The 24,523-nt window shown below is 46.8% G+C and overlaps 1 protein-coding gene across 2 annotated transcripts in view; it reads right to left on the bottom strand.

Annotated features, from left to right (window-relative positions):
• The window catches only part of SF3B3 (splicing factor 3b subunit 3), a 274,045-nt gene that overhangs the window by 197,211 nt on the left and 52,311 nt on the right, over positions 1-24,523 (bottom strand). For both annotated transcript variants that reach the window (XM_086945281.1, XM_086945280.1), the window contains exons 10-11: positions 15,151-15,246; positions 4,493-4,565 (exon numbers count right to left, since the gene is read on the bottom strand). In XM_086945281.1, coding sequence (XP_086801407.1) covers positions 4,493-4,565; positions 15,151-15,246 — 169 coding nt within the window. The remainder of the gene's footprint in view (positions 1-4,492; positions 4,566-15,150; positions 15,247-24,523) is intronic.

The raw sequence follows: 24,523 nt of genomic DNA, 5'->3' as shown, positions 1-24,523 counted from the left end.
ACGATGTACAGGTCTCGCAGTGCTTTTCCTCGTGCTCCGGGGAGAGGCAGAGGTTACACACTTCGTGTAAGTCCGTGTGTGGGAATTTAGCACAACACCCGAGGCATTTTTTTAAGCAGAGTCGGTTCCATCAACGGCCGGCGTGATCGGCACAGGTAGGCCCAATAGACCGCGTTGAAGTTCTTGGTCGAAGATTATTTGAAGTTGGAGGAGGAGAAACGCGGTCGAGAACAATACCTTTGAGTGGAGAAGCATTGCGGGTCGAAGGGGGTTCGAAGACTATACCGACCCGGATCGCAGCAAATCACATCCGAACCCGATGGCGGGAAAAAACAATCTGGGGATGGAGTTGATGGGGAGTCCCCTATCTCGAGACTACAAAGACTTCTTCGAACAAAAACAAACTGCAAACATCCGAGCCCAACACCAAATGGCGATCTATGGAAAGTATATAATCTACAGCTCATATGCCTCAAACAATTTATACTGGTAGCTGGGCCTGACCTATCATTACCAAAGCACAGTTGCAGTTCAGGAAACATTCATGGCAATTGGAAGAATAAATGTAAATTGCAGCTCAGCACACAGATTACAAACTCTGCATCAAACTAGAGCCAAAGAAGGAAAAATTGAGATCAATTTATAGGCTCCATATTATTATGTCCCAAATATGAATTGCAATATAAATCTCAACTAAGAATGGTATTCTGTCGAACATGTCCCACCAATGGGTAGGCAAAGAACAGTTCAAACAAGGAAAGAAATATACAATTTTTGGGCCATATCAAGCTGTGAAAAATCTTTTCCCCACAAGTATACCCAATTGCATAGATCCCTGATGGAACCCTTAACAGAAGGGAAGTGACCAAAGGACAGGTCTAGCCACTTATCAATGAAATCTCTCATTAGAATCACCTCATCTGCTTGTAACCCTTCAATGCTAAGTAATGCATTAAGCTCTTTTAGTCAATGTGTGCCAAACACTCATTGGCTGAATGAAGCCAGAATACATCGCCATCACCCGGCCCACTCATGTGTACCGCTAACCAGTGATTACAACCCAAAAGAATTATACATGGGAATAGAATGCAAGGCATTATTTGTGTGTGGGAAGAACCATGAATCACTGAATGCCAGTTTGAAATGTCCAAAACAATTCAGACTCTTTCCTTCTCCCCAATCCTAACCATACAACAGGAGACTGAAGCAGCAAACAGTCAAAATCCTCCTCTTCTATTTGAAGACCAATTCACTCAAAGCAGGTGCAAAAGCATTTCATGATAAAAGAAGCACTTTCACAAATGCAAACTTGTCTCTGCACATTCAAAAACACTGAATGAATATTCAGGCATGGCAGCTCTCACTGGCATGTTTGCAAACATATACATCCATTTAATTTAGCTAAGGGTTTGACCAGACGGGAAAAAAAACAAAGACAGGTGGTTGTTTCAGACACTATGCCTGAAGCTTATAGGAGATGGCTAGCTAATGGTAGAAAGTGCAAGACATTTCCAGCAGATAATTTGCCTTCATTAGCAAGGCACTGCTACAGTTGTTTATCTGGTTACCATCCTAGTTTGCTACCCACCCACTAGCCATTACTATCTTGTACCCACAAATGTGCTTAATTCTCCCGCTTGTTTCCCTTACCCCGTGTTTACTGTAAAGCGCTCTGATATCTGCAAAGATCTTGTCCGCGCTATATAAAACTTTGAAAATAAAATAAATAAATAATCCTAAACCCTTTTTAAACTCCTTGCTATCTTACATTATCAGTGTTCCACCAAAATACATCAACAGTAGAGTGAGCCGAGACACCGGATGTGTCTGTGCAAACTACGGAAGCTGCTTTGGTGTACAAGTATATATGAACAGGAGGATATAAAATAGAACACAAAAAGGGATAAACCAGTTAATTATTGATCATAACATACCTTCATGGAATACAAAGATCACACAAACTGGTATTTCACATACATGATCTACAATGTCAGAAAATGTGCACATTTCAATAAGATGTTAGGTTACAAAAAGTCTCAGTGATTCCCTCTCGCACCTAGGGAAGGGACAAGATACACTTCCAGAGATGGCCCCTGCCCTCCCCCAACACTTTAGACTGGCACTGTAGCAAAAAAGAATGGCATGGCGAGTCCCTCCTCCGTGGCTCCTTTAAGGTGGACATGGAGCCAGGGATCCCCTCGTGTGTAACCTGAAACGGCAGAGGAACCCCTAGCACTGGGTACACACCTGTGGGGAATCAGCACCTCCACCACCAGACACCTGTGAAAGAGAAAGAGAGGCTTGGTATTGGTAGTGTGTATCACCACGTACCAGCCAGGGTTAGTATTTGCCATGTGATGCTCTAGATGGAAGGAGGGGATTCAGCCAATGTATTCAGCTCTACTGGACACAGTAATGTATGAAATCATTTATATCAACACCTCTGCTTCGCCACCAGTTTAGAAACAAGTTTAACTGCCTGCACATTTGCTTGTGATCTGGCTCTGAAATTTGCTGCCTGCAGTATGCTGGTTACTTTTTACAAAGATGGTGTTTCCTACTCACGCTTGTTTGGTCACACAGAAAAGTGAATACAAAACACCCCCAAAAAAGGTATAATTGACCAAATATAGGATAATTAGTGTACACTGAGTTTGTAGAGTGCATTTTATGAGCCAACCAACATCACCTCTACCAAATTAAATAAACATTTCCAGGTACAAGAGTTAAAGGTTGCTCTCTAAGCATGTGGCGGAGCGTCAAATTCCTCTTTACAGAATGGAGTTGGCAAAAGAAAGTCTATTCTTGCACACGCCATAACACCACAATATCTGAATGTATGAACATGCACCTTCACAACCATTACCATTATTAGGGCTCACACTTCTCAAAGACATGCTACTATGTCAAGACCCACTCATGTCATTCCTGCTTCTAGGGTGGTGAACTGTTGTGTGATACTTTGCTTTTCTGCTACCAGTGCTATCAAAGATAACAGAAAAACAAAATTGTTTGCATTCCCTTTAATTCGTTGCAACAAGAATGAACAGCAATGAAGGGAGGAAAAGTTAAATTACCTCAACAGCAACACAATTCCTCCTTAAGAAAACAGCAGGAAAATCAGTGGTTGTCAAATATAGCTACTGCACTGCAGGACTTCCGCGATGGAACAGGATATATTAAGACTTTGAACTAGACGCAAACACACAATTAAAATGGACCTGCCTTGTTACCATTACAACAGCTGTGGGGTGGAGTTACATAAATTATTTTCCGGCCTCCAGGAGCAGTACAAGACCTAATATGTTTAATTGTTATGGCCTGCTGGAGTCTTGGGAGATGACACCAGATGGAGTTAACCCACCACCGTTGGTAAGATACCCATGTTGAAATAAGGATCTTCCTCATTAACAAATCACAGCAACAGAGTTTGCTCTGGTCAACAGCATGTATTAAGGATGGGATTTTGGGGTTGTGAAAATTGTTGTGTTCTGGAGAGCAGGAGATGTCATTCCTACTTCAGTGTGGCTTGCTTACCTTTTCAAAGATACAAGTCTCTAGTAAAACAATAGGCACAAAAATAGAACATTATCCTAACGGGAATAAAGCTAGGAGCCTACACTGAATGACCGGGGAGGACAGGGCAAGTGAGAAAAGTGAAAACTTGAAAGCACTACATACAGTGATCCAGGAGGTTGTTTGTTTCCTAGATAAAGGGCTCACTCAATTTCAAAGAGAAATGTCCACCTAAATCCTATGAAGCTTGCATTGGAAGCTACACCCTTTGCTGTGGTCTTAGCAGGACTAAGGCAGAGCATAGTCAATATAGCAGTGCAGGTGTATTCAGCTGCTATTGGAAAGCTTTCTAGTCTGACTCAGCAGTGAACGGAGTTGCAACCATCAACTCTCCAGTGCCTAGCTCCCTATAACAATCTGAACCTTAAGCACCTTCGCATTGCTGGGATTCAGTTTAAAATCATTTCATGTAAAGATCGGTAGCCATTATTTATTACTTAATATGGTCAACACAGTGACACTCTTCTCCTCTTGTGAGTATGATAGGCCAGAGCCTAGATATTGAAATTTATTTTAGTTCAGCTGTTTTGAGGGAGCTGACAGGAGGAAGAGGATCACCCTACACATATTGTCTTGAGACAAAGTGTGCCAACACTGATCAGTTCCAAAGTTCCAATGTCACAGCCTGGAACACACAGAGAAAGGAGCACAACAGATTTACCCACAATTATCAAGTTCAAGACACATGAAGGCAGTAATCCTACTGCAGATCAGCCTGCTGTATCGAGGCTAAGATTCTCACTGGGAACAGCTGGGTGGGGAAGACTGGATCAGAATGCAAACTCTCCACATTTTGAAGTTCTGGAGAAGAGACATGAAGTTTCATCAAATTCCAGTCAGCCTAATCACAAGGGTAAAGGAGTGCCTCTTGTGCTATTCTCACATCATTTCTATGTCTGTTGCAAACGTGGCATACCTTCAAGATGCTTTCTCACTGTCCAAACAGCATTTGGATTACCGGGCAGCTCCGAGACGGCCATTTCAGACACCTGAAATAAATGGAGGCGCTCTGTAAGCAGTGGCAGCAACCAAGTCAAAGGAAGCTTTTTTGTCAAACATAACAGAGAGAGACCAACCAATATCACATGCTAGGCTCAAAACTACAGCTACAAATAGACACTAACAGATACAAAAGAGAGCAGCCTCAACGGGCCTTGTAGCTCTTATCACCAGTAGTAAAGTGCAGAACAATCTATTTTAACTTAAAGTAGCACAAGCACAAGAGACAGAACCCCAGCACTCTAAATATTTCGTATTTAATTATCAGCTAAATTACCTCAATAAAAACACCAAAAAATAATGAGAGAAACGTTCTGTCACAGATGCATTCTGTAATCTCAGGAGAAATCTTGTCCCTTGTCTTTGTAGCACGACAACAGCCAACGTGCGTTTCGTCACCACTGTGACTTCAAGGCTTATATAGTATCGTCATGGGAGCCAGCAGAGTTGCTCTCACTTTGATTTCAGAAATATCAAACTATTTGCAATCCTTTATCGAAACTAATAGTGAAAGAAGGATGCTTATTCCTATTGTATCAGATCCTATCTTGTTTTGTTCTGTCCTAGGCACTGAACAATGGAGTGGAGACTATGCTCGGCAGTTGAGACAGTCTATCAACTTGTAATTCTTCCAGTTCGAGTTGTTATATGGATTTTAAACTCTGATCTCAAGTATATAGTGAAGATACTACTGAAAAATTCTCAAAAAACACAAGTTCAGATGTGTATTATGGTTGTCCGTCCGACAAAGAGAAAAGGTTCAGATCTTGGGTATATCTTGACCAAACCCTGTGATACTTTTGAGGTAGTAGTCTTGTCTCAAGACACAGTCAAGAAGTAAGAGGATTCCAGTATTTCGGGTACTGTGATAAGACCCTGTGGAAATGCAAAGCGGCAAGCACAGCAGCTTCTGTCCAACCGTCACTCGTAATTACCAATAGTTCGAGATTTCTGAAGTCAAAGTGAGAGCAACTTTGCTGGCTCCCATGACAATACTATATAAGCCCTGAGGAACTCACAGTGGTGACAAAATGGGCATTGGCTGTTGTCGTGCTACAAAGACAAGGAACAAGATTTCTACTGAGATTACAGAATCCATCCTTTGTAAATGGCAAGACTGATTGAAAAACTATGTGTTTCTGAAGGAAAAAAAATCACTGTTTTGTATGCATAATTCCGGTGACAGAACGTTTCTCATTATCTTTTGGTGTTTTTATTAAGGTAATAATTTATCTGATAATTAAATATGAAATGTTTAGAGTGCCAGGGTTCTGTCTCTTGTATATTTTGAACAAGTCACCACGTGTCTAGTTCTGATACCCTGGGTAGTGAAGTTTCTCACCCTAAGTGGCACCTACCAAAGAGGTCGGGTTAAGAAGCAAAAATTAAACTTACCTAATTTGTGCCTGCATCTGATTATATCTCTTTTGAAGTGTGACACTATATCCACCACTACCTTCTGTGTTTTATAGCATAAGGACAAGACCCGCTGTAGAGGTTTTTTTTTTTTTTTACTTGTGCATGTTGATTATCTTTAGCAAAAAAATATATTAAAAAATCCATACATTTGTAGGATATGGGTACTGTGAACTGTTCTCTGCTGTTAAATCGGTCAGACTACTTCTCTAAATACAATCTTTAAATTCCTACATGAAGGAACAGGACATGGACCCTATAACTGTAGACTAAATTTCCGCACAGAGTAAGAAATGTTAGGATCCCAGATCACTTCTTTGGGGCAAGCACATCTAGTTTGAATCCTATGGAAAATAATAACAAGTTTGTCATGATTTAAATGTTGGCAACCACGTCCTGAATGTAACCCTGTGAAAACAACCTGAATGATTTTACATCTGGCATCGGTCTTACTTAAATTTTTTTTTTTAAAGGACTAGTCCCACCCACATGCAGGGACCCAGGAGCACTTCTTCAATATATATCTTTTTAAGTCTTTCGCTTTTCTTCAGGAAGGCCTGCAAAGACACTTAAAGAAAGATTATGCAGCCTAAAGACGTAGGCTTCAATGGCCCAATTCTTCATCATGGAGTCAAAAAATGGCCAGAAAGAAGTATTTGTGTATAATTTCACAATATTTAAGCAAACAGCACAAATCTGCCTCGCAAATCAATTTTTATGATAGTGATGGAGAGCAGGACAGTGTAGCCTAATAGGCTGCCATTATATGATTAACAATAGAGACTGTGCCTTTAAGAAACCAGAGACTACCAGTATCCCATCATGCTCAGCAGGTGGCAGTTGCTTCAGTTCTCTTTTTAAGGAGATGGAGTAGTTTCTTACCTGTAACTCCAGTTCTGTAGTAGGGGTATCTGTTATAGTCATAATCTAGTGAATAGTCCCGCTCATGTGCGGGGACCCCAGAGCAATAAAAAATAATCTCTTAAGCTGTCTTCATTGCAATCCTGCATAGACACTTAAGAGAGAATTAAAAACAAATAATGCAGTCTATACTTAAAAGGCTCCACTTTCCAGTACTTAAACTAGAAATGCAATGGATATTCCACCAACATAATTTTCAACACAGTCTGCCAAGTTTCACCCATAGAGAAACTTCCCCCCTTAACAAAATCCTTGGAATCAGAGAGGAAGGGATGGACAGACAAGCCCCCCATAGGCTGCCATTATGTGGCTTAAAAAGGGATACCGTGCCTTTAAGAAACTTTCGGTATCCCAGAATGCACAGCACTTCCCTCCACTTTCAGTTCTTTTTGAAGGTGTATAAAGCTAGACCTGTACCATTCATTACATTATCATTTTCTCCACCGGGGAGGAGGGCGGGCGCTTATGACTATAACAGAGATACCCCTACTATAGAACTGGAGTTACAGGAAAGAAACTACTCCTTCTGTAGTAGGGGGATCTCTGTGTATAGTCATAATCTAGTGAATAGAATGGCAAGCCCATCCCCCAAACCGGCGGTGGCGGAAAATGACAACACCACTACTGTGCAAACAGATTTCGTAAAAAAGCCTGCCCAACCTGAGCATCAGCTCTGGCATTAGAGTCCAGACAGTAATGCTTCACAAAGGTATGGACCGACTTCCACGTGGCAGCCCTGCAGATGTCTGCAATGGGAACATTACGGAGCAAAGCTGTTGTAGCTGCTTTGCCCCTGGTGGAATGAGCCTTAGGCTTACCCCCTAAGCTCTTATTAGCCTTTTGATAACACAACTGGATACAGGACACAATCCACCTAGAGATGGACTGTTTAGAGGTAGCAAGACCAGTCCTGACCGACCCATAATTGATAAACAATTGGTCTGAACCACGAATATCCTTGGTATTATCCAGATAGATTTTCAACACCCTTCTGACAGCCAGGGAATGAAGAGACCTTTCCGCTGGCGTGGAAGGATTCTGAAAGAACATAGGTAAAGTTATAGTCTGGTTTACATGAAAATCAGAAATCACCTTGGAAGGAACTTAGGGTGAGTACACATCACAACCTTAGCAGCATGAAAAACAGTATAAGGTTCCTGGCAACACAATGCCTGAATTTCACTCACCCTGCGGGCCGATGTGATGGCCAGGAGGAACGCTGCCTTCCATGACAGGTGCTGCAGCGAGGCCTTATGAATGGGCTTGAAAGGTTCCTTCATCAGCCTGGACAGCACCACATTCAGTTCCCATGAAGGCGAAGGAAGCTGAACAGGAGGAAACACCTTCTGCAAACCTTCCAAGAAATCCTTTATCACAGGGATCTGGAAGGAGGTCTGGGAAGGGCATTTCCTGTAGGCAGTCAGTGCAGCAAGATGCACCTTAATGGAATGGAAATTAAGGCCAGACTGCGCCAAATGCAAAAGGTATGGAAGGATGACGTCTTCCTTGCATGCCGTGTGATCATAGTTCTTGGACTTGCACCATATACAGAACCTCTTCCACTTGTAAGCATAGGAAGTCCTAGTGGAAGGTCACTTAGCCTCCTTCAGTATGTCCATACACTCTTCAGGAAGATTCAGGAGCCATGCCGCCAAACTCAAAGATGAGATGTTGGGGTGCACCATCTGCCCCCCGAACTTCGTGAGAAGGTCCGGCCTGCACGGCAGCCGCATATGAGGAAGGAGAGACCGGTGAAGCAGGTCAGTGAACCACCACTGTCTGGGCCATTCCGGAGCAATGAGGATCATCCACACCCTGGACTGGGACAGTTTGAGGAGCACCGCCGAAATCAGGGGAATAGGTGGAACAGCGTACAGAAAGCGGTTCGACCAGTTGATACATAACGCATTCCCCAGAGTCCCCTGCTGGTAATACCTGGATGCAAAGTCTCGGCATTTCCTGTTTTCGGGGGTGGCAAACAGATCTACGTCTGGAGGGCCCCACCTGGGGAAGACGCCTTTGAGTACTTCGTCGTTTATGACCCACTCGTGGTTTTCCTGAATCAGTCTGCTGAGGGCGTCTGCCTGAGCATTCTACACACCTGTCAGATGGGTGGCCGTTATCGCCAATCCTCTGGCTAGCAGCCAGTGCCAGATCGCCTGCGCTTCCTGTGACACTGTGTGCGATCTCGATCCCCCTTGCTTGTTGAGAAAATACATTGTGGTCGTATTGTCCGTCTGTACAAGCAGAGTTGGTCCGGAAGGACGGATGAAAGGCCTTCAGTGCCAAGTGAACAGCTCTCAGTTCCAGGAAATTGATGTGGTACGTTGACTCCGTCGGGGACTACAATCCTTGGATCTGTAACTGTCCGGAATGCGCTCCCCATCCCTGGAGAGAAGCATCCGTCACGATAGTCTGAGAGGGAATGTCCTTGTGGAACGGAACCCCTTTGAGGAGGTTCTCCGCCGAACACCACCATCTCAGGGACTGCTGAGCATGTAGAGACAACCGTATCCTGTCGTCCCAGGTCCCTCATCTCTGGTCCCACTGATCCTCCAGACATTCCTACAGCGGCCTCATGTGCAGGCGTGCATGTGGAGTGAGGAAGATACAAGAGGTCATCGACCCCAGTAGAGAAGACACCGTCCTCACTGTTGTAGATAGAACAGTCATGAGAGCCTGAACCTTCCGAAGGATTGATAAGCGTCTCTCCTCCGAAGGAGACACACTTGCGGACAACGTATCGATCGATGCCCCAGGTATTGTAGGAGCTGGACATGAGTCAGGACCGACTTGGACATGTTTATGTGCAAACCCAGCTAGCTCAACAGAGCCGCCGTCCTGTGTAAGTGCAGTTGTGCTTTCTGGAAGGTGGAGGCTTTGATCAGCCAATCGTCCAGGTACGGGTAGACAAACACCTAGTTCTTTCTCAGGTGTGCCGCCACCACTATCATGTCCTTGGAGCAGACTTCAGTCCAAACGGTAGTACGGTGTACTGATAGTGATTGGTGCAGACCAGGAAGCGCAGGAACTTCCAGTGGCGCAGGAACTTCCAGTGTTTCTGTGCAATGGGCACATGGAAGTACGCATCTTGCAGATCTATCGCGCAGAGCCAGTCTCCCTTTTGCAGCGGAGGGTAAATCTGATGCAAAGATAGCATGCAGAACTTTTCCCTGAGAATCCATTTGGGTGCTTGTCGCAAATCCAGAATGGGCCTGAACTAGTTCTGGTCTTTCTTGCGCACCAGAAAGAAGCGCAAGTAAAGACCCTTTCCCCTTTGAGACAGAGGAACATCTTCTATCGCCCTTTTCCTTAACAGGGTATCGGCCTCCGCCTGGAGCTCGCGTAGTTGGAACTGCGAGCAAACCGGTGGAATCGCTGGAGGCGGGCTGATGAAACGAAGACTGTATCCATTGCAAACAATATTCAGCACCCACTTGTCCTGAGTAATTTTTCTCCACTCTGCCAAGTAATGTTGTATGCCTCCCCCCACCGGAGGGGTTACCGATGAGGGGGAAGTAGCACCTCAGGGCTTAGACCCGGCCGGGCCCTTATTCGCTGAGGAGGACTGCTGCCCACCTCTGCCCCTCTGGCGCTTCTGGAACGGTCGCCGCTGGTATTGCTGCTGTCCAGCCTGCCGACCCTGTCCTCTGCCCTGCGCACCGTACCGCCTCTGGAACGGGCGGTAGGTCTTAATTTGTTCCTTCAGCTTCTCTAACCCGACAGCCTTCAGGGTCTCAGCCTCCGCCTTCAGACGGGCCATCTCATCCGCATGTCTGCCGAACAGGGTCGCTCCAGAAAAGGGCAGATTGGCGACCCTCCGTTGAGCTTCGGGCTTCAGCGACGTTAGACGCAGCCAGGCGTGTCGGCGCAGGTTAATACCGTGGCAGTACCCGTGGGCTGCCAACAGCGAGGAATCCGCAGCGGAGCGGATTATCTGGTTAGAGACAATCATCCCCTCCGTGATGCCCTCCTGAAGTCCTCTCTGCGTTCCCTGGGAAGATGTTCTGCAAACTGCTGCAGGGACTCCCACAATGCTTATCGTACCGCCCCAACAACGCCGAGGCACTGAAGGCCTTCATGGACGTGGAGGTCGTGCCACATACTTTCCTGCCCGCTGAGTCCATTAATCGACTCTCCTGGTCAGGAGGCACCATTGATGATGGCGCGGTGGAATATTGTTTCCTGGCTGCCGTCACTATCACCGAGTCTGGTACAGGATCCGAACGCAGAATGGCAGGATCCGACTCAGGGACCTAGTACTTCTTTTGTAGCCTTGAAGGTGCAGACTTCCTAGAGGCAGGCGCTCGGAAGAGGTTTATGGCTGGTTCTTCTAGCCCTGGCACCAAAGGCAGTAGAGGACGAGACAGCTGTTTCTTATGCAGGGTCTCAAATATAACTGAGGTTGAGGGCGTGGGAACAGTCAGCGTGATGCCCAGTTTTGCCGCTCCTCGCAACAAGACCTCCTGAAAGGAGGCAATGTCGTCTACCGGAGACACCATCGTGCGAGGGGAATTCGAAAGAGTCAGTGAATAGTCCCTGGCACTGGATGACTCCGTGTGGCGGGACCTGGACCTGTCTCCTGTGACGTCGTCTGGATCTAGTAGACGACCGACGATCATCTCTGGGCCTGCTCCGTCCGGAGCGGGACCTCGGCCTCCGTGGTCTTGGCCGATTCACTGGCCGTACAGGCGCGGGTTGTCCTCTGAGGCGGAGGAGGTGTAGGCGCCCTCGGAGGAAGGCCCCTAGGTAACTGAGGAGGCCGTGTTCCATGCCTAGAGGGTGAGTAGACTTGTGAGTATTCCGAGCCCGGAGACTGTTCCACCTTCTTTCTTTCTGAGCTCGTGGTCGAAGAAGAAAGGCTGATAACGGAGCCTTGGGACTCTGTCCTGGCCTTAAAACGCCTTTGGGACCTGGACTCTCTTCTTCTCGAATCCGATCTGTTCCTCGACGTCTAACGCGTCTACGCCGACCTCTTCGAAGTCGAAGATCTTTCTTGACGTTGATCAACGCTTCCTCGACGACAAACGTAGAGTCGACGACGACCGGCAGTGTCGCCTCCATGGCGAGCGCCAGTGCCTGCTAGACCCCTCTCGACATCGGTGGTACCTCAACAACGAAGTTGTCTTCGACGTCTACCTCGTCAGAGGTCTCAACGTCAATCCCAGCGACGTCGAAAGACGACACCGCTTCGGCCAAAAGCCCTGGGGAGACGGGGAACACACCATGGTCATTCCTCTCAATGCAGACGCCATCGACGGAGAACGATGTCGTTTTCTGGCCTTTTCTTTACTGGGGAGCCCCCCCAGAGGCCTCGGCACGGGCAGAGGAAGGAGCCCCTTCATACCCAGACCCACCTTGGTCACGCTGTCTTCGCTTCTCCAATCCTTAAAGCCGAGTCTTCTCCCTGTCCCTTAGGGTCCTATTGGAGAACTGTTGGCAGATCTCTCAATCCTCTGGGACATGAGAAGGGGGCAGACAATGAATGCACACCCTGTGCTTGTCTGATTTGGCCTTCTTTCCAGCACACTCTGGACACCTATCAAATAGGGATGGCATATTTGATATAAAGAGTGGCTAAACTTACTAGAAAAACACCAGCAAGAGCAGAAAGGGCCAAAGGACGTCAAGTGAAACACTCTGAACACTTTAAAAGTGGAAAAAGATTAGATAAACACCCAAAAAGGGAGAGCTCAATGCTCCAGGGTCCTGCTAGCAGGAGCCGGAAAAAAACTGAAAGTGGAGGGAAGTGCTATGCATTCTGGGATACCGAAAGTTCTGGAAAGTTTCTTAAAGGCACGGTATCCCTTTTTAAGCCACATAATGGCAGCCTATGGGGGGCTTGTCTCTCCATCCCTTCCTCTCTATGATTCCAAGGATTTTGTGAAGGGGGAAGTTTCTCTATGGGTGAAACTTGGCAGACTGTTGAAAATGATGTTGGTGGAATATCCTTTAAATTTCTAGTTGAAGTACTGGACAGTGTAGCCTTTTAAGTATAGGTTGCATTATTTGTCTTCAATTCTCTCTTAAGTGCCTATGCAGGATTGCAATTAAGAGAGCTTAAGAGATTATTTTTGATTGCTCCGGGGTCCCCGCACATGAGCAGGACTATTCACTAGATTATGACTATACACAGAGATCCCCTACTACAGAAGTATGCTAATATTTAGATTACATGTTTACCTGTCAATTCCAGAGGGGAGGAAGGAGGGTTGTTCATAACTACAATGGCAATTCCCCTTACACAGAACAGAAGTTACAGGTAAACTATTCTTTCTCTTGTAGGGGATTTCCATTTATAGTCATAGGCACTGAGTAGAGTAGCAAGCCTGTGCACACTAAGCAGTGGAGAAGACAGAGGACCAACTAAGCTATTCTTTAAGCAAATAGATTTCTGAGAGAAGCCTGTCCTACTCGAGCATCTGCTATAGCATTATTCTAGGCAATAGTGCTTGCTGAACGTATGAACTGATTTCCTTTGGATGCTTTGCAAACATCCGGTATAGGGATATTCCAGCAGTAGCAGCTTTACTTTCAGTGGAATGTGCTTTAGGTTTAGCTGATAGTGTAGTTAGCTTTTTGATGGCACAATTAGGTGTTGGTGTTGTCTCTCGAATATCTCAGATGTGGAAGGTGTTTGTATATTTAGTTTGGCCGCTCGCCGAACCAGGACCTTCTGGAAGGTTGTAATGTCATCCACAGGTTAGATGCGAGGTGGTGGAGATACAGATAGTGTTGAAGAATATCCTACTGTAGACGTGGAGGAAGTACCTGTATGACTACAATGAGATCTTGAGCTCCTAGGACTATAAGGTGTATGATGGCTAGAGTGGTGGGACGTTCTAAAGTGCGACCTATGCCTCAGAGCTGGAATGTCTCTCAGTGGAAATGGCGCCACTGGAGCAGGCGCTATTAGCGGAGGTAGTGGATGAAGAGGGTAGTTGGGTACGGAGGTGGAGGTGGTAGTGGTGGAGGAGGCACGAGAGGAGACTGCGATGATACCTCATTGGGAGAGGGAAAATACACACTTGAATATTGAGTCAGGAGGTGAATAAATTCTACTACTCTTCTTCGTGGTCTCTTGTTGTCCCCTTGATGCCGAGAAACTCAACATTTCACCATTACGTTTTGGTTATTCCACTCAGCACACTCCTTCCAGTCGACGAGCAACTCAGACAGCGAATGCAGTGTATGGCCTTTTGACGTATACTGGGTTGTCTCGTCGATGACCGACGTCGATCCACCTCTTGATGGCAAACAATATTAAGCAGTACCTTGCATGGACGTCAATCTTCTCAGTCAGGACCAATGTAATTCACCCCAGAAAACCTCTTTTCAGACCACCCACGTCCTCTAGAGGTTGAAGAAAGAGCCCTCACTCTGAGGTCCTTCCTTAAGGCTAGGTTAGCTGCTGCCATTTCTTTTCAGTCCCATGAAGGCAAATTCTCTCTCTCGCATAAGGTGAGTCGCAAAAAGTCCATGTAGACTTTGTGAGGCTCTATTTGGTCTTCTTCCTTCCACATTTTTGGCACTTGGAAAATAATGAAGGCATTTTATTTGTCAAAACCCTTCACTTTTTTGTCAGAAAAAGGCAGGACGAGTTGAAAAACGTCAAACAAAGTGTTCTCACCAGTTTACACTGGAGAATTTTGATGCGAAAACCACTATAAATGCAGAGCTCAATGATCCAGGGTCTAGTCAGCAGGAGCCAGAAAAAGAACTGAAGTAACTGACATTTGCTGAGCACGATGCGATGCTGGTGGTCTATTGTGTTCTTAAAGGCAGTCTCTATTTTTAGCCATATGACAGCCTATGAGGCTACACTGCCCTGCTCTCCATCTCCATTATAAAAAAGGGTTTGTGAGGGAGATTTATGCTGTTTGCTTAAACATCATGATACTTCTTTCAGACACTCTTGACTACATGATGAAGAACTGGGCCATTGTAGCCTAGGTCTATATTCTGCATGATCTGTCTTTCTTAAGAGTCATGGCAGGCCCTCCTGAATAAAGGCAAAAGACTACACTTAAGAAGATATATATGAAGAAGTGCTCCTATGAGAGAACACCTGGTGTGACAAACTCCAATTATACATCCACGTTACTCTGTTACAGAATGAATGCCAACTGGGCCAATATGCGACTCTTTTGGATGGGTTAAACAATGGCATGTCATTTGTAGGATCAGAGCCCGACTGGATTGAGCCAAACCATTTCAAAACTGATGCAAGTTTCTCACCTCCAGACCATGTCTCAGGACTCTCAGAGATGACCGGGGTCCCCTTCCGCAAGCTACATATAACTGAGGTGTGTCTTCATTAGCCAAATCCGCGATCTGCAGCAAAAAAAAAAGCATTAGGCATGCACATTAAAGATGATAACAAAAAGAGTGGCATGTGGAGGTTTTAAGTTACAGCAAAAAGAAATAAAGTTATTTACCTGCGGCAATGGATATTCTGAATATATTTTTTAAAGTTTTGTGGGCATTGAGGAATAAAGATCTGAGAATCTTTGAAAACATTTTGTCGTTTTGACAACAATAAGGGGGCTTATTTTTACAACAATTATGCTGAAATGTCTACAATGATAGTTGTTTCAGCTTTCTTTTAGTCGGGGACAGAAACATCACATATATAGTTGTAGATGATACTAGCACTAAAGATATTGGCATGGGCAAGAAATTCTTTATGTACAGGATACTCATTAGATTTACATGCTTCAATTAGACAACTGAGCAATGGGTGTGTTTAGTAAGAATGAGCAGCCATCATAGTCTGCAGTGCCCAAGCAGGAGTGCTGACTGAATATAAGCAACAAATTACAAATGACGGCTTTGCAAATAAAGCAGGAGGTCCCTGCCTGAGAGCAGTGAGCTTGCAAGCTTTGCTTCTTCTACTACTACTACTACTACTACTACTACTACTACTACTACTACTAGGCTTTGGAGGTACCCAGAAAAAGAAAGATGCCCTTTCCCTCAGGAAAATGCTAAGTGACCTTGCAAAGACATACAAAGAATGAGCCTAAACGACAAGGATCCCTAGCCATCATATGCAAATTCCAAGCCTACCCTATTGCATGCCCACTGTAAGAAGCTGGCTCTGTACATTGTATTACCACTAGGTGTTTATACCATGTACAGGGTCCAGGGGTTCCCCAAAAGTGAATAACGCCCAATGTAAAACCCAAAGTGCTGCATTAAATGTAGTGTGGGTGAGGAGCCTCAGGCCTAACACAGAAGAGTGCAAGATATTTATAGCACAAAAGTGATTAATGGACGCACGACTCAAGAAGGAGATCCAGACCAATTTTTGAAAATATGCTTTTTGTTTTATTTTAAGACCAAAATCATTGCAATAAAGTAAGTAAGTTTTTAAATAAAACATTTTTTACTTGGAAAATCAACACCCATGTACTCTCTATGGCTTCACTGACACTTACTATATTAAGTAATGGGACCCCAATATTATAAGGGAATATCAGCTCTTGCAGATATGCCCTCACCTGTGGTATAGTGCACCCTGCCTTAGGGCTGTGAGGCCTGCTAGAGGGGTGACTTACCTATGCAGTCAGGCAGTGCTAGCTGGCATGGCACACAGGCAGGGTGCCATGTCGTGTTTTCACCCTTGTCTGCCCCATGAGACCCAGCCTGCAGTGGCACGGTGTGTTTGGCAAGGGGTCCTTTAGGGTGGCACAAATTCGTGCTGCAGCCCTTAGGGACCCTTTTTGACCTCTTACCCTAAGGTCCTAGGGGTACCACTTACTAGGGACTTCCACATAGTGTCTAAGGTATTGCCAATTGGGGTACAATTCCATAGTTTTGGGAAAGAACTGGCATTATGGACCTGGTTTATTTATTTATTTATTTATTTTCAGAGTTTTATATAGCGCGAACAAGATCTTTGCAGATATCAGAGCGCTTTACATAGACGGGTACATGAGGGAACAAAGTCAAATAGGTAGGTCGATAGTTCACACAGTACAGAAGGGAACATGAGGGAACAAAGTCAAATAAGTAAATCAGTAGATCATACAATACAGATCATAAAATTGGGTGGCTGCAAAGCAATCAAGTGGGTGTTAAGACAGCTCGTACAAATAGGTAAGGGGTCAAGCAAGTAATACAGATCATCGCAGGGTGTTGATAGGGTTCGAGATAGTAGTACAGGTGAATTTAGCCATGAGGATAGCTTTTACTTCTTTTTTGAAGATTGCAGTGGAAGAGATAAGCCTGGTTTCGGGAGGGAGTGAGTTCCAAATCCTAGGCGCCATTCCTGAGAAAGAGCGCTTGTATGTTTTCTCCTTCCGGAATCTTCGAGGTTTCAGCAGAAGATTGTTTGCGCCTCTCGTGTTTCTGATTCCCCCAGAGATTGTCAATTTCTGAGCAAGGTAGCCGGGTGAGTTTAGGTGTACCGCCTTGTGTGTCATGCAGGCTATTTTCAGATGTATTCTGGCTTCAAACGGCAACCAATTCAGGGATTTCAAGTCAGGGGTGATGTGGGAGTGTTTTTTTGACCCCGTGATGAGTCTCGCTGCAGCATTTAGAGATGCTTTTAGTGGTGCGGTTGTAGTTAGTGGGAGTCCGCAGAGGGCGGTGATGCCATATTCAATTCGTGGGATGATTAGTGCTTGCACCGCTGTTTGGAAGTCTTTGGCTGGGAGGTAGGGTTTAAGTTTCCTCAGAGTATTGATCTGGAAGTTCGCTCCCTTTGTTGCTTTGCTGACATGTTGCTGCATGTTGAGATTGGTGTCGAGTGTTATGCCTAAAGATTTTGCTGATTCCACGATGGTGGGTTGGACATTGAGTGCGGTTAGGAGTTTAAGCCAATGTTGAGTGGTGGATATCTTCGCTGGAGGTGCGATCAGAAGGAACTCTGTTTTCAGGGCATTGAGTTTGAGGTGATTGTCGGCAAGCCAGGATTGGGTGCATCTGATCGTTGAGTTCAGGAGCAGGATGTCATTGGGTGATTGCAGTTTGAGGTAAAGTTGGGTGTCATCGGCATACATGTGAAAGTGTACATTGGATTCTTGTAGCAAAGTGGTGAGAGGTTCCATGACTAGGTTGAACAAAGTTGGGGATAGAGAAGATCCTTGTGGGACGCCTAGCGTTACAGGTACTGGCGTGGACATCAGGTTGTTGCTCTTGAATTTCTGCGTCCTGTTGCGGAGAAAGGAAGTGAACCATTTGAGGACAGTTCCAGATAAGCCCATTCTTTTGTTTAGTAGTTCTAGTAGATTCTCATGTTTAACGGTGTCGAATGCGGAGGAGAGATCAAGAAGGATGAGGAGGCAGGTGTCATTTTGGTCTAGCATTTGAAGTGCGTCGTCAATTATGTGAGTCATAGCCGTTTCTGTGCTGTGTCCTGCTCGGAAACCTGACTGGTGAGGGTTGAGGAGATCGAATTGCTCAATGTGTTTAGTCAATTGTAGTTGTGCGCATTTTTCCAGCAGTTTGGCGAGAGTGGGGATATTGGTGATGGGACGGTAGTTGTTGAGATCCGCGGGGTCGGCTGTTGGTTTCTTTAGTAGAGGTGTGACCTGACCAACTTTGAGGGAGTCAGGTATGCTTACTTGTTGGAGAGAGCTGTTGATGATTTTAGTCCAGAGAGGGAGAATCAGTGGGGTAAAGTCTTTTACTGCGAAGGCAGGGAGGGGGTCCGTGAGGTGATTGGATGGTTTCAGGGTGCTGAGTAATTTGCCAATTTCTTCTTCCGAATATGTGTCAAAGGTTGACCATGTCGCATTGTTTTTTGGTTCAACGGGTGCTGGGCATTTTGGTTTGGAATAGAGGCTTGCGTCAGTGAGGAGATCGCTGTTTATTTTGTCGGTTTTTTGGATAAAGAAAGCAGCGAAGTCTTCACATGAGGGTACCACACGCCCAGTGTTGAGTGGTTGTGGTAGCTCTTTGGATTGAGATTTGATTAGCTCAAACAGTTTTCTCGGGCGGTTCTTTGCTTGGTTGAGTTGGAGGCGGAAGAAGTCCGATTTTGAGCGTTTTATTTTCCTGAAGTAGGCGTTTCTCTTCTTCTTCAACTCTTTTAGGTGCATTGCAGAGGGGGCTGATCTCCAGGTCCGTTCTGCCATTCGCATGTCTCTTCTGTCTTCGTTGAGACTCCCATCGTACCATGGTTTGGAGATTTTAGTGGCGACTCTTTTTAGTTGCATAGGTGCAGCCTCATTGATTATCGAAGTCATAGTGTTGAGATAGTGGTCAGTCAGCGTTTGGACGTCCGAGGCGCCTGCAGGAGGGAGTAGGAGAATGCAGCTGTTAGGGGGCAGAGAGCCAGGGTTGAGCTTTTTCGAGTTTCTTTTCCAGACCTTGGGCTTGGAGAGTTGCACAGGGTTGACTTTGACTTTTTCGTTGATAAAGAATGTGATAATGTGATGATCTGACCAGTCACAAGGTTGGATGGATTCGAGTTGGATAGAATGCTCCTTGGAGATGATCAGGTCGATGGTAGAGCCTTTCTCATGGGTCGGACTGTTGCATATTTGGGTGAGGTTCAGGGCATCGAGGAAGTTTTTAAGACTGTTTACCACTGCGTCGCTGCTATCATTCCAGCGGAGGTTGAAGTCACCAAGGTATATTTGGGTGAGCTGGCGACCGGAATTGGTTGAGATCATATCCATGATTTGTTGGGAGAAGGTGAGGTTGTCCCTGGGCGGGTGGTATATGCTGTGCAGAGTGCATATCGGTTTGCCCTCACTAATAATGTCAAGGCAGATGTATTCACAGGATGTTGGGGATGGCAGGGATGTGGAATTGACCTTCTGAACAGAGAGGTTGTTCTTGTATATGCATGCGATTCCGCCACCTATTTGGCCTGTTCTGTCGAGCCTGATAATGTGGAAGTTGGGAGGAACCAGAATGTCCATTATGGGTGTCGAGGATTCAGTTAGCCACGTTTCAGTCAAGATGATTAGGTCAAGGTCCTGCGATAAGAGGAGTTCAGCAATGGCTGCTGAGTGTTTCGTCGCCGATCTGCAATTGAGAAGCGCGCATTTGAGACTGGGTGTGTAGAGGGTGTTAGATTGTTCTAGCGAGAGAGGGACTTTTCTAAGGTTATTGGGGATGGAGGCTCTGCTGTTTAATGTGGGTGGTCTAAGGGGATTTGGGTGTATCGTGGGAATGTTGCGGTGTGGGGTGCTTGTGTGAGTTTGGGGGGCTGGATCATAGGAGCGGAGAAGGGTGAGTGTGTCGAGGTCAGAAGAAGAGTTGTGGGTGCGGCGAGGGCGGTTGTTGCGATTAAGAGCTGGGATTGATGTCAGCTTGGGGCATAGCTGAGTGCGAGAGTTAGTCTGAGAGGTGGGGGACACATTTGGCGGGGAGGTGTGGCTGTGTGAGGCGTTGCAGGGGCGATGCTGGGGACTACGGGAATTGCTGCGCCTATGAGCAAGGTTTGAAGCCTGGTGTGGGGCGTGGTGAGGGTGGGGGACCGCCGGCGGGGTAGGAGGCAGGTTGGGAAGGGGGGTGGAGGTGGCTGGGTGGTGTATAGGGCGTGTGGAGAGTCGTTCTTTGATGACCTGAATGTCTTCTTTGATCTGAGTGAGGGTGGCCATGATGTGTTCCATCGTAGGGTAGGTGGTGGGGGTGGGGGTGGCAGTCAGGGGTGATTGGCTGGCCAGGGAATTCGTGTGCAGGCGGGGGGGGGGAGGGCTGGTGTTCGGGCAGGTCTGCGTTGTGTTGGAGCGTGGGATGGGGTTAGGGAGGTGAGAGGTTCTGGACTGATGGGGAGTGGATGGGGTAGGGAGGAAATTGATGTTATGGGTGGGGGCATTGGCGGTAGGCGTGGGGGACAACGTGTAGGCTGGGAGACTGGTAGCTGTGTTGGAAGGAGGATAGTAGGGGCCGAGAGTAGGAGGGGGGGTGGGAGTGGAGATGATCCTGTTAAGGGGAGGGGGCGTTAAATTAGGAGAGGGAGTACGTTCTGCGCAGTTGATTGGTGGGTAGTGAGGACTGAGAATGGGGGGGGGATAACAGGGGGGAATTGTCAGAATGCGTGTTGTTCTGGTGCTGGACTAAGTTGGGAGTGTTAAGTGTGGGGATTGTGCTGTCAGCGCCGAGCGGGGTGTTAATGCCCGCTGTAGGTGTGATAGGTGTGTTGAGGGTATGTGTGGAGGTCCGCACGTTGGTGGAGGGGGCGGGGGAGCGGGCGGCGTATGAGGGGGAGCGATCTATGTCTGTGATGGGGTGCTGAGTTGGGATAGTGAGGTTGTGGGTAGGGGATGGGAGGTCAGGGGTGGTAGGTGTGTCCCTGATTGAAAAGTATGCGGCTGAGAGGTCATGGTTGGTGGGATTGGGGGAGATATGCGTGTTTGTCTGTGACTTGGAGAAGTGTTCTTTGAAGGTGGGGAACATGTTGTCTAGCAGTTCCAGGTTCTTGTCTGTGGACTGTAATAGGAATCCAGCGCACTTACAGGCAAAAAGTGGAGGACCATGTCGAACAACGGTCTCACCTTTTTTTAAAGTTAGAGCTATTGGCATTGTAAATGACAAACTTTATTTATGTGTTGGTTTTGAAAACAGATAAATAAATGGCATTGTCATGTACAATGCCAATAGCTTAATCTCTCGCAAATGCGACACCTATTGCATTCGCACGCACACACACAGGGCTACAGAGCCACACACACTCACAGCCACACACACACAGACAGCCACACAGAGCCACACACTGCTCTTTCTTCACCTGGTCTCAGCTGTCTTGAAGGCCCGGACAGGAGTGAAGAAGGTGCAAGCTAAGGAACATGCTTGCTTTCTAGAACATCCGCTCCATCCCATAGTTCCTCTGCATGAAGAGGAGACTGGTACAAGATTATGGGTGGGTCAAGAGGTCTGCCCAAATGATGCGAAGTCACTTCCGCTTTGCCTGACATTTGACTTTGTCGCCGCCCTTCTCTTAAAAAGGTCCCAGGGACGGATAAAGACCCCACCCTCGGCAGCGATATTTTGCCCTTGACTGAGAGCCCGTGAAAGCCCTAGGACTCGAGAGGGGGCTTGAAGAACTCTGGTCTGGATGAACGGCCTAGAGCTCACCGTCTTGGGGCTGGCAATTGCGGGCCCCCGTCCTTAGACACGGGCAGAGGTTCCTGAGCCCCGAGAGAGGATGTGAGCCTGCAGTATGGAGCAGGGGAGGATTTGCAGGCTGGGGGGTGGGGGGTCACAGGACTGCTATTGTGCAATCAGAAGCCATATTCAGGGAGAGGAAGCCCCTCCCGCAGGGGTTTATTGTGCTCAGGTCGGAGGCCGGATACCTGCTCCATAATGAGGCAGTTTAAGAGATACCGGGCAAGGGGTCAAGCTCTCTGAATCAGTGGCCCCATACAGAATGTGGAGAAGGGCCCGGATACTCCCACATCGCCCAGATGTCCGTCACAGGCCTTGGAAGGCATGAGCCCCAGCCCCATTATATGGAGGAACCCTTGCACTGCAGTGGCAGCTGTATACATGGATAATTCTGGTTAAAGCTGTAAAGAGAATGGTCGGGGTGTATGTAATTAGTAAAGTTACGATTTAGCCATTATAACTTTAGCTTTGAGTAAATTACCTACTTTACTGAGTGCGGGATTTGTTGCCTCGACCTCACAGGAGCTCGAGTATAGGCTCGCTCTCCTAAACGCCGACGGGCAGGCCGTTGTGAGGGGCACCAGACCTCGCGGATGAGGGGTGGTGGTGGCGCGTGTACACCTCACACAAACTGGGGCGTCTGTAAATGTCACTTACTGAAAACCACTGCATAGGCGTCGGTCTGTAGGGAGGGCGCTGAGCTCGCGGTGTGAGAGGCCTGCAAAATACACGTTACAGGCGCCGTTACATGGCTGCACGACATTCCTCCCGCACCTGCAGGGTGGGCCGGGCCTCTCTGCCTCCCCGACGGCTGACCTCAGCAGAGGCACGCGGATCCAGCACAGGCCTCAACAGGAAGAGGAATGCACTTTGGCACAGAGGGTGACGCGGTTCTTCTAAATTGAGGTTTCAGTCTCTCCTGCCCCCAGAGACCAGGAAATAGTGGGTTGCAAATGTTAAGGGGTTATTCAAGTAAGCCGACCAGGGCGAAAAACTCGAGGTCTGCCTTCAAGTGAAAACACGCATGGTTACTGTTCTTCCCACCTCCTCCCCCATCCTCAGGATTTAGTGCCCCGTCCTTTTCAGACCGGGGGTGTGTTTTTTTTCCCCCCCTCTTCTCCATTGGCTGGAATGTAAACAAGCATTGGCGTTGCCAATAGGTCTCGCAGTAGGAAAGTTGGAGCTATTGGTTTTGAAAATGACATTTTATATTTATATATCGTTATTGGCATTGTCAATAACAATATATAAATATAAAATGTCATTTAGAAAACCAATAGCTCCAACTTTCCAAATGCGAAACCTATTGGCAACGCCAGTGCTTGTTTATTTATGTGTTGGTTTTGAAAATAGCTTTGTCATTTACAATGCCAATACTTTTAACGTTTGCAAATGTGACACCTATAGCATTTGTAATGCAACATGTTTAGTATTTACGTGACTTAGATGTATTGATATTACAAATAAGAATGGCTTAATTTTTTTTAATAATGCTTAAATAAGTTATTGTAATTTATAATGGCAATAGCTTAAACTTTTGTAAATAACTTTTGTGAAGATTATGTTCAGTGTATTTTATTGTAACGAAAGTCCAAGAATAGAAGTGAAATATTAACATCTTTTTGTGACATTTGTAATAAAGCTTGAAACATTGAGAGAACATATTTGAACCAGTTGTTGTTGAATGGTTGCACAGATTGATACTGTGGTGCGCGCGAAGTGATGCTGTGGTGCCCCCCGAGTGATGCTGTGGTGCCCCCCGCGAGTGATGCTGTGGTGCCCCCCGCGAGTGATGCTGTGGTGCCCCCCCCCCCCGAGTGATGCTGTGGTGCCCCCCCGAGTGATGCTGTGGTGCCCCCCCCGAGTGATGCTGTGGTGCCCCCCCCGAATGATGCTGTGGTGCCCCCCCCGAGTGATGCTGTGGTGCCCCCCCCCGAGTGATGCTGTGGTGCCCCCCCGAGTGATGCTGTGGTGCCCCCGAGTGATGCTGTGGTGCTCCCGAGTGATGCTGTGGTGCCACCGAGTGATGCTGTGGTGGTGCGATAGATAGAGTGAGGGCGATAGATAGATAGAGTGAGGGCGATAGATAGATAGAGTGAGGGCGATAGATAGATAGAGTGAGGGCGACAGATAGATAGAGTGAGGGCGCTAGATGTGTGTGGTTGTGTGCCTGTGTGTGGTTGTGTGTGGGTGGGTGTGTGTGGGTGTGTGTGGGTGTGTGTGTGGGTATGGGGTTTTGGGTGTGGGGTTGTGTGGGGGGGGTTGTGTGTGGGGGGTTGTGTGTGTGGTTGTGTGTGTGTGGTTGTGTGAGTGTGTGGTTGTGTGTGTGTGGTTGTGTGAGTGTGTGGTTGTGTGTGGTGTGGTTGTGTGTGTGGTGTGGTTGTGTGTGTGGTGTGGTTGTGTGTGTGGTGTGGTTGTGTGTGTGGTGTGGTTGTGTGTGTGGTGTGGTTGTGTGTGTGGTGTGGTTGTGTAGTTGTGTGTGGTGTGGTTGTGTGTGTGGTGTGGTTGTGTGTATGTGTGTGTGCAGTTAGAGAAGGATGTCTGT

Source organism: Lissotriton vulgaris, chromosome 12 (assembly GCF_964263255.1).
Source record: "Lissotriton vulgaris chromosome 12, aLisVul1.2, whole genome shotgun sequence".
Classification (NCBI taxonomy): domain Eukaryota; kingdom Metazoa; phylum Chordata; class Amphibia; order Caudata; family Salamandridae; genus Lissotriton; species Lissotriton vulgaris.
This window is presented reverse-complemented; position numbering and strand designations above follow the sequence as displayed.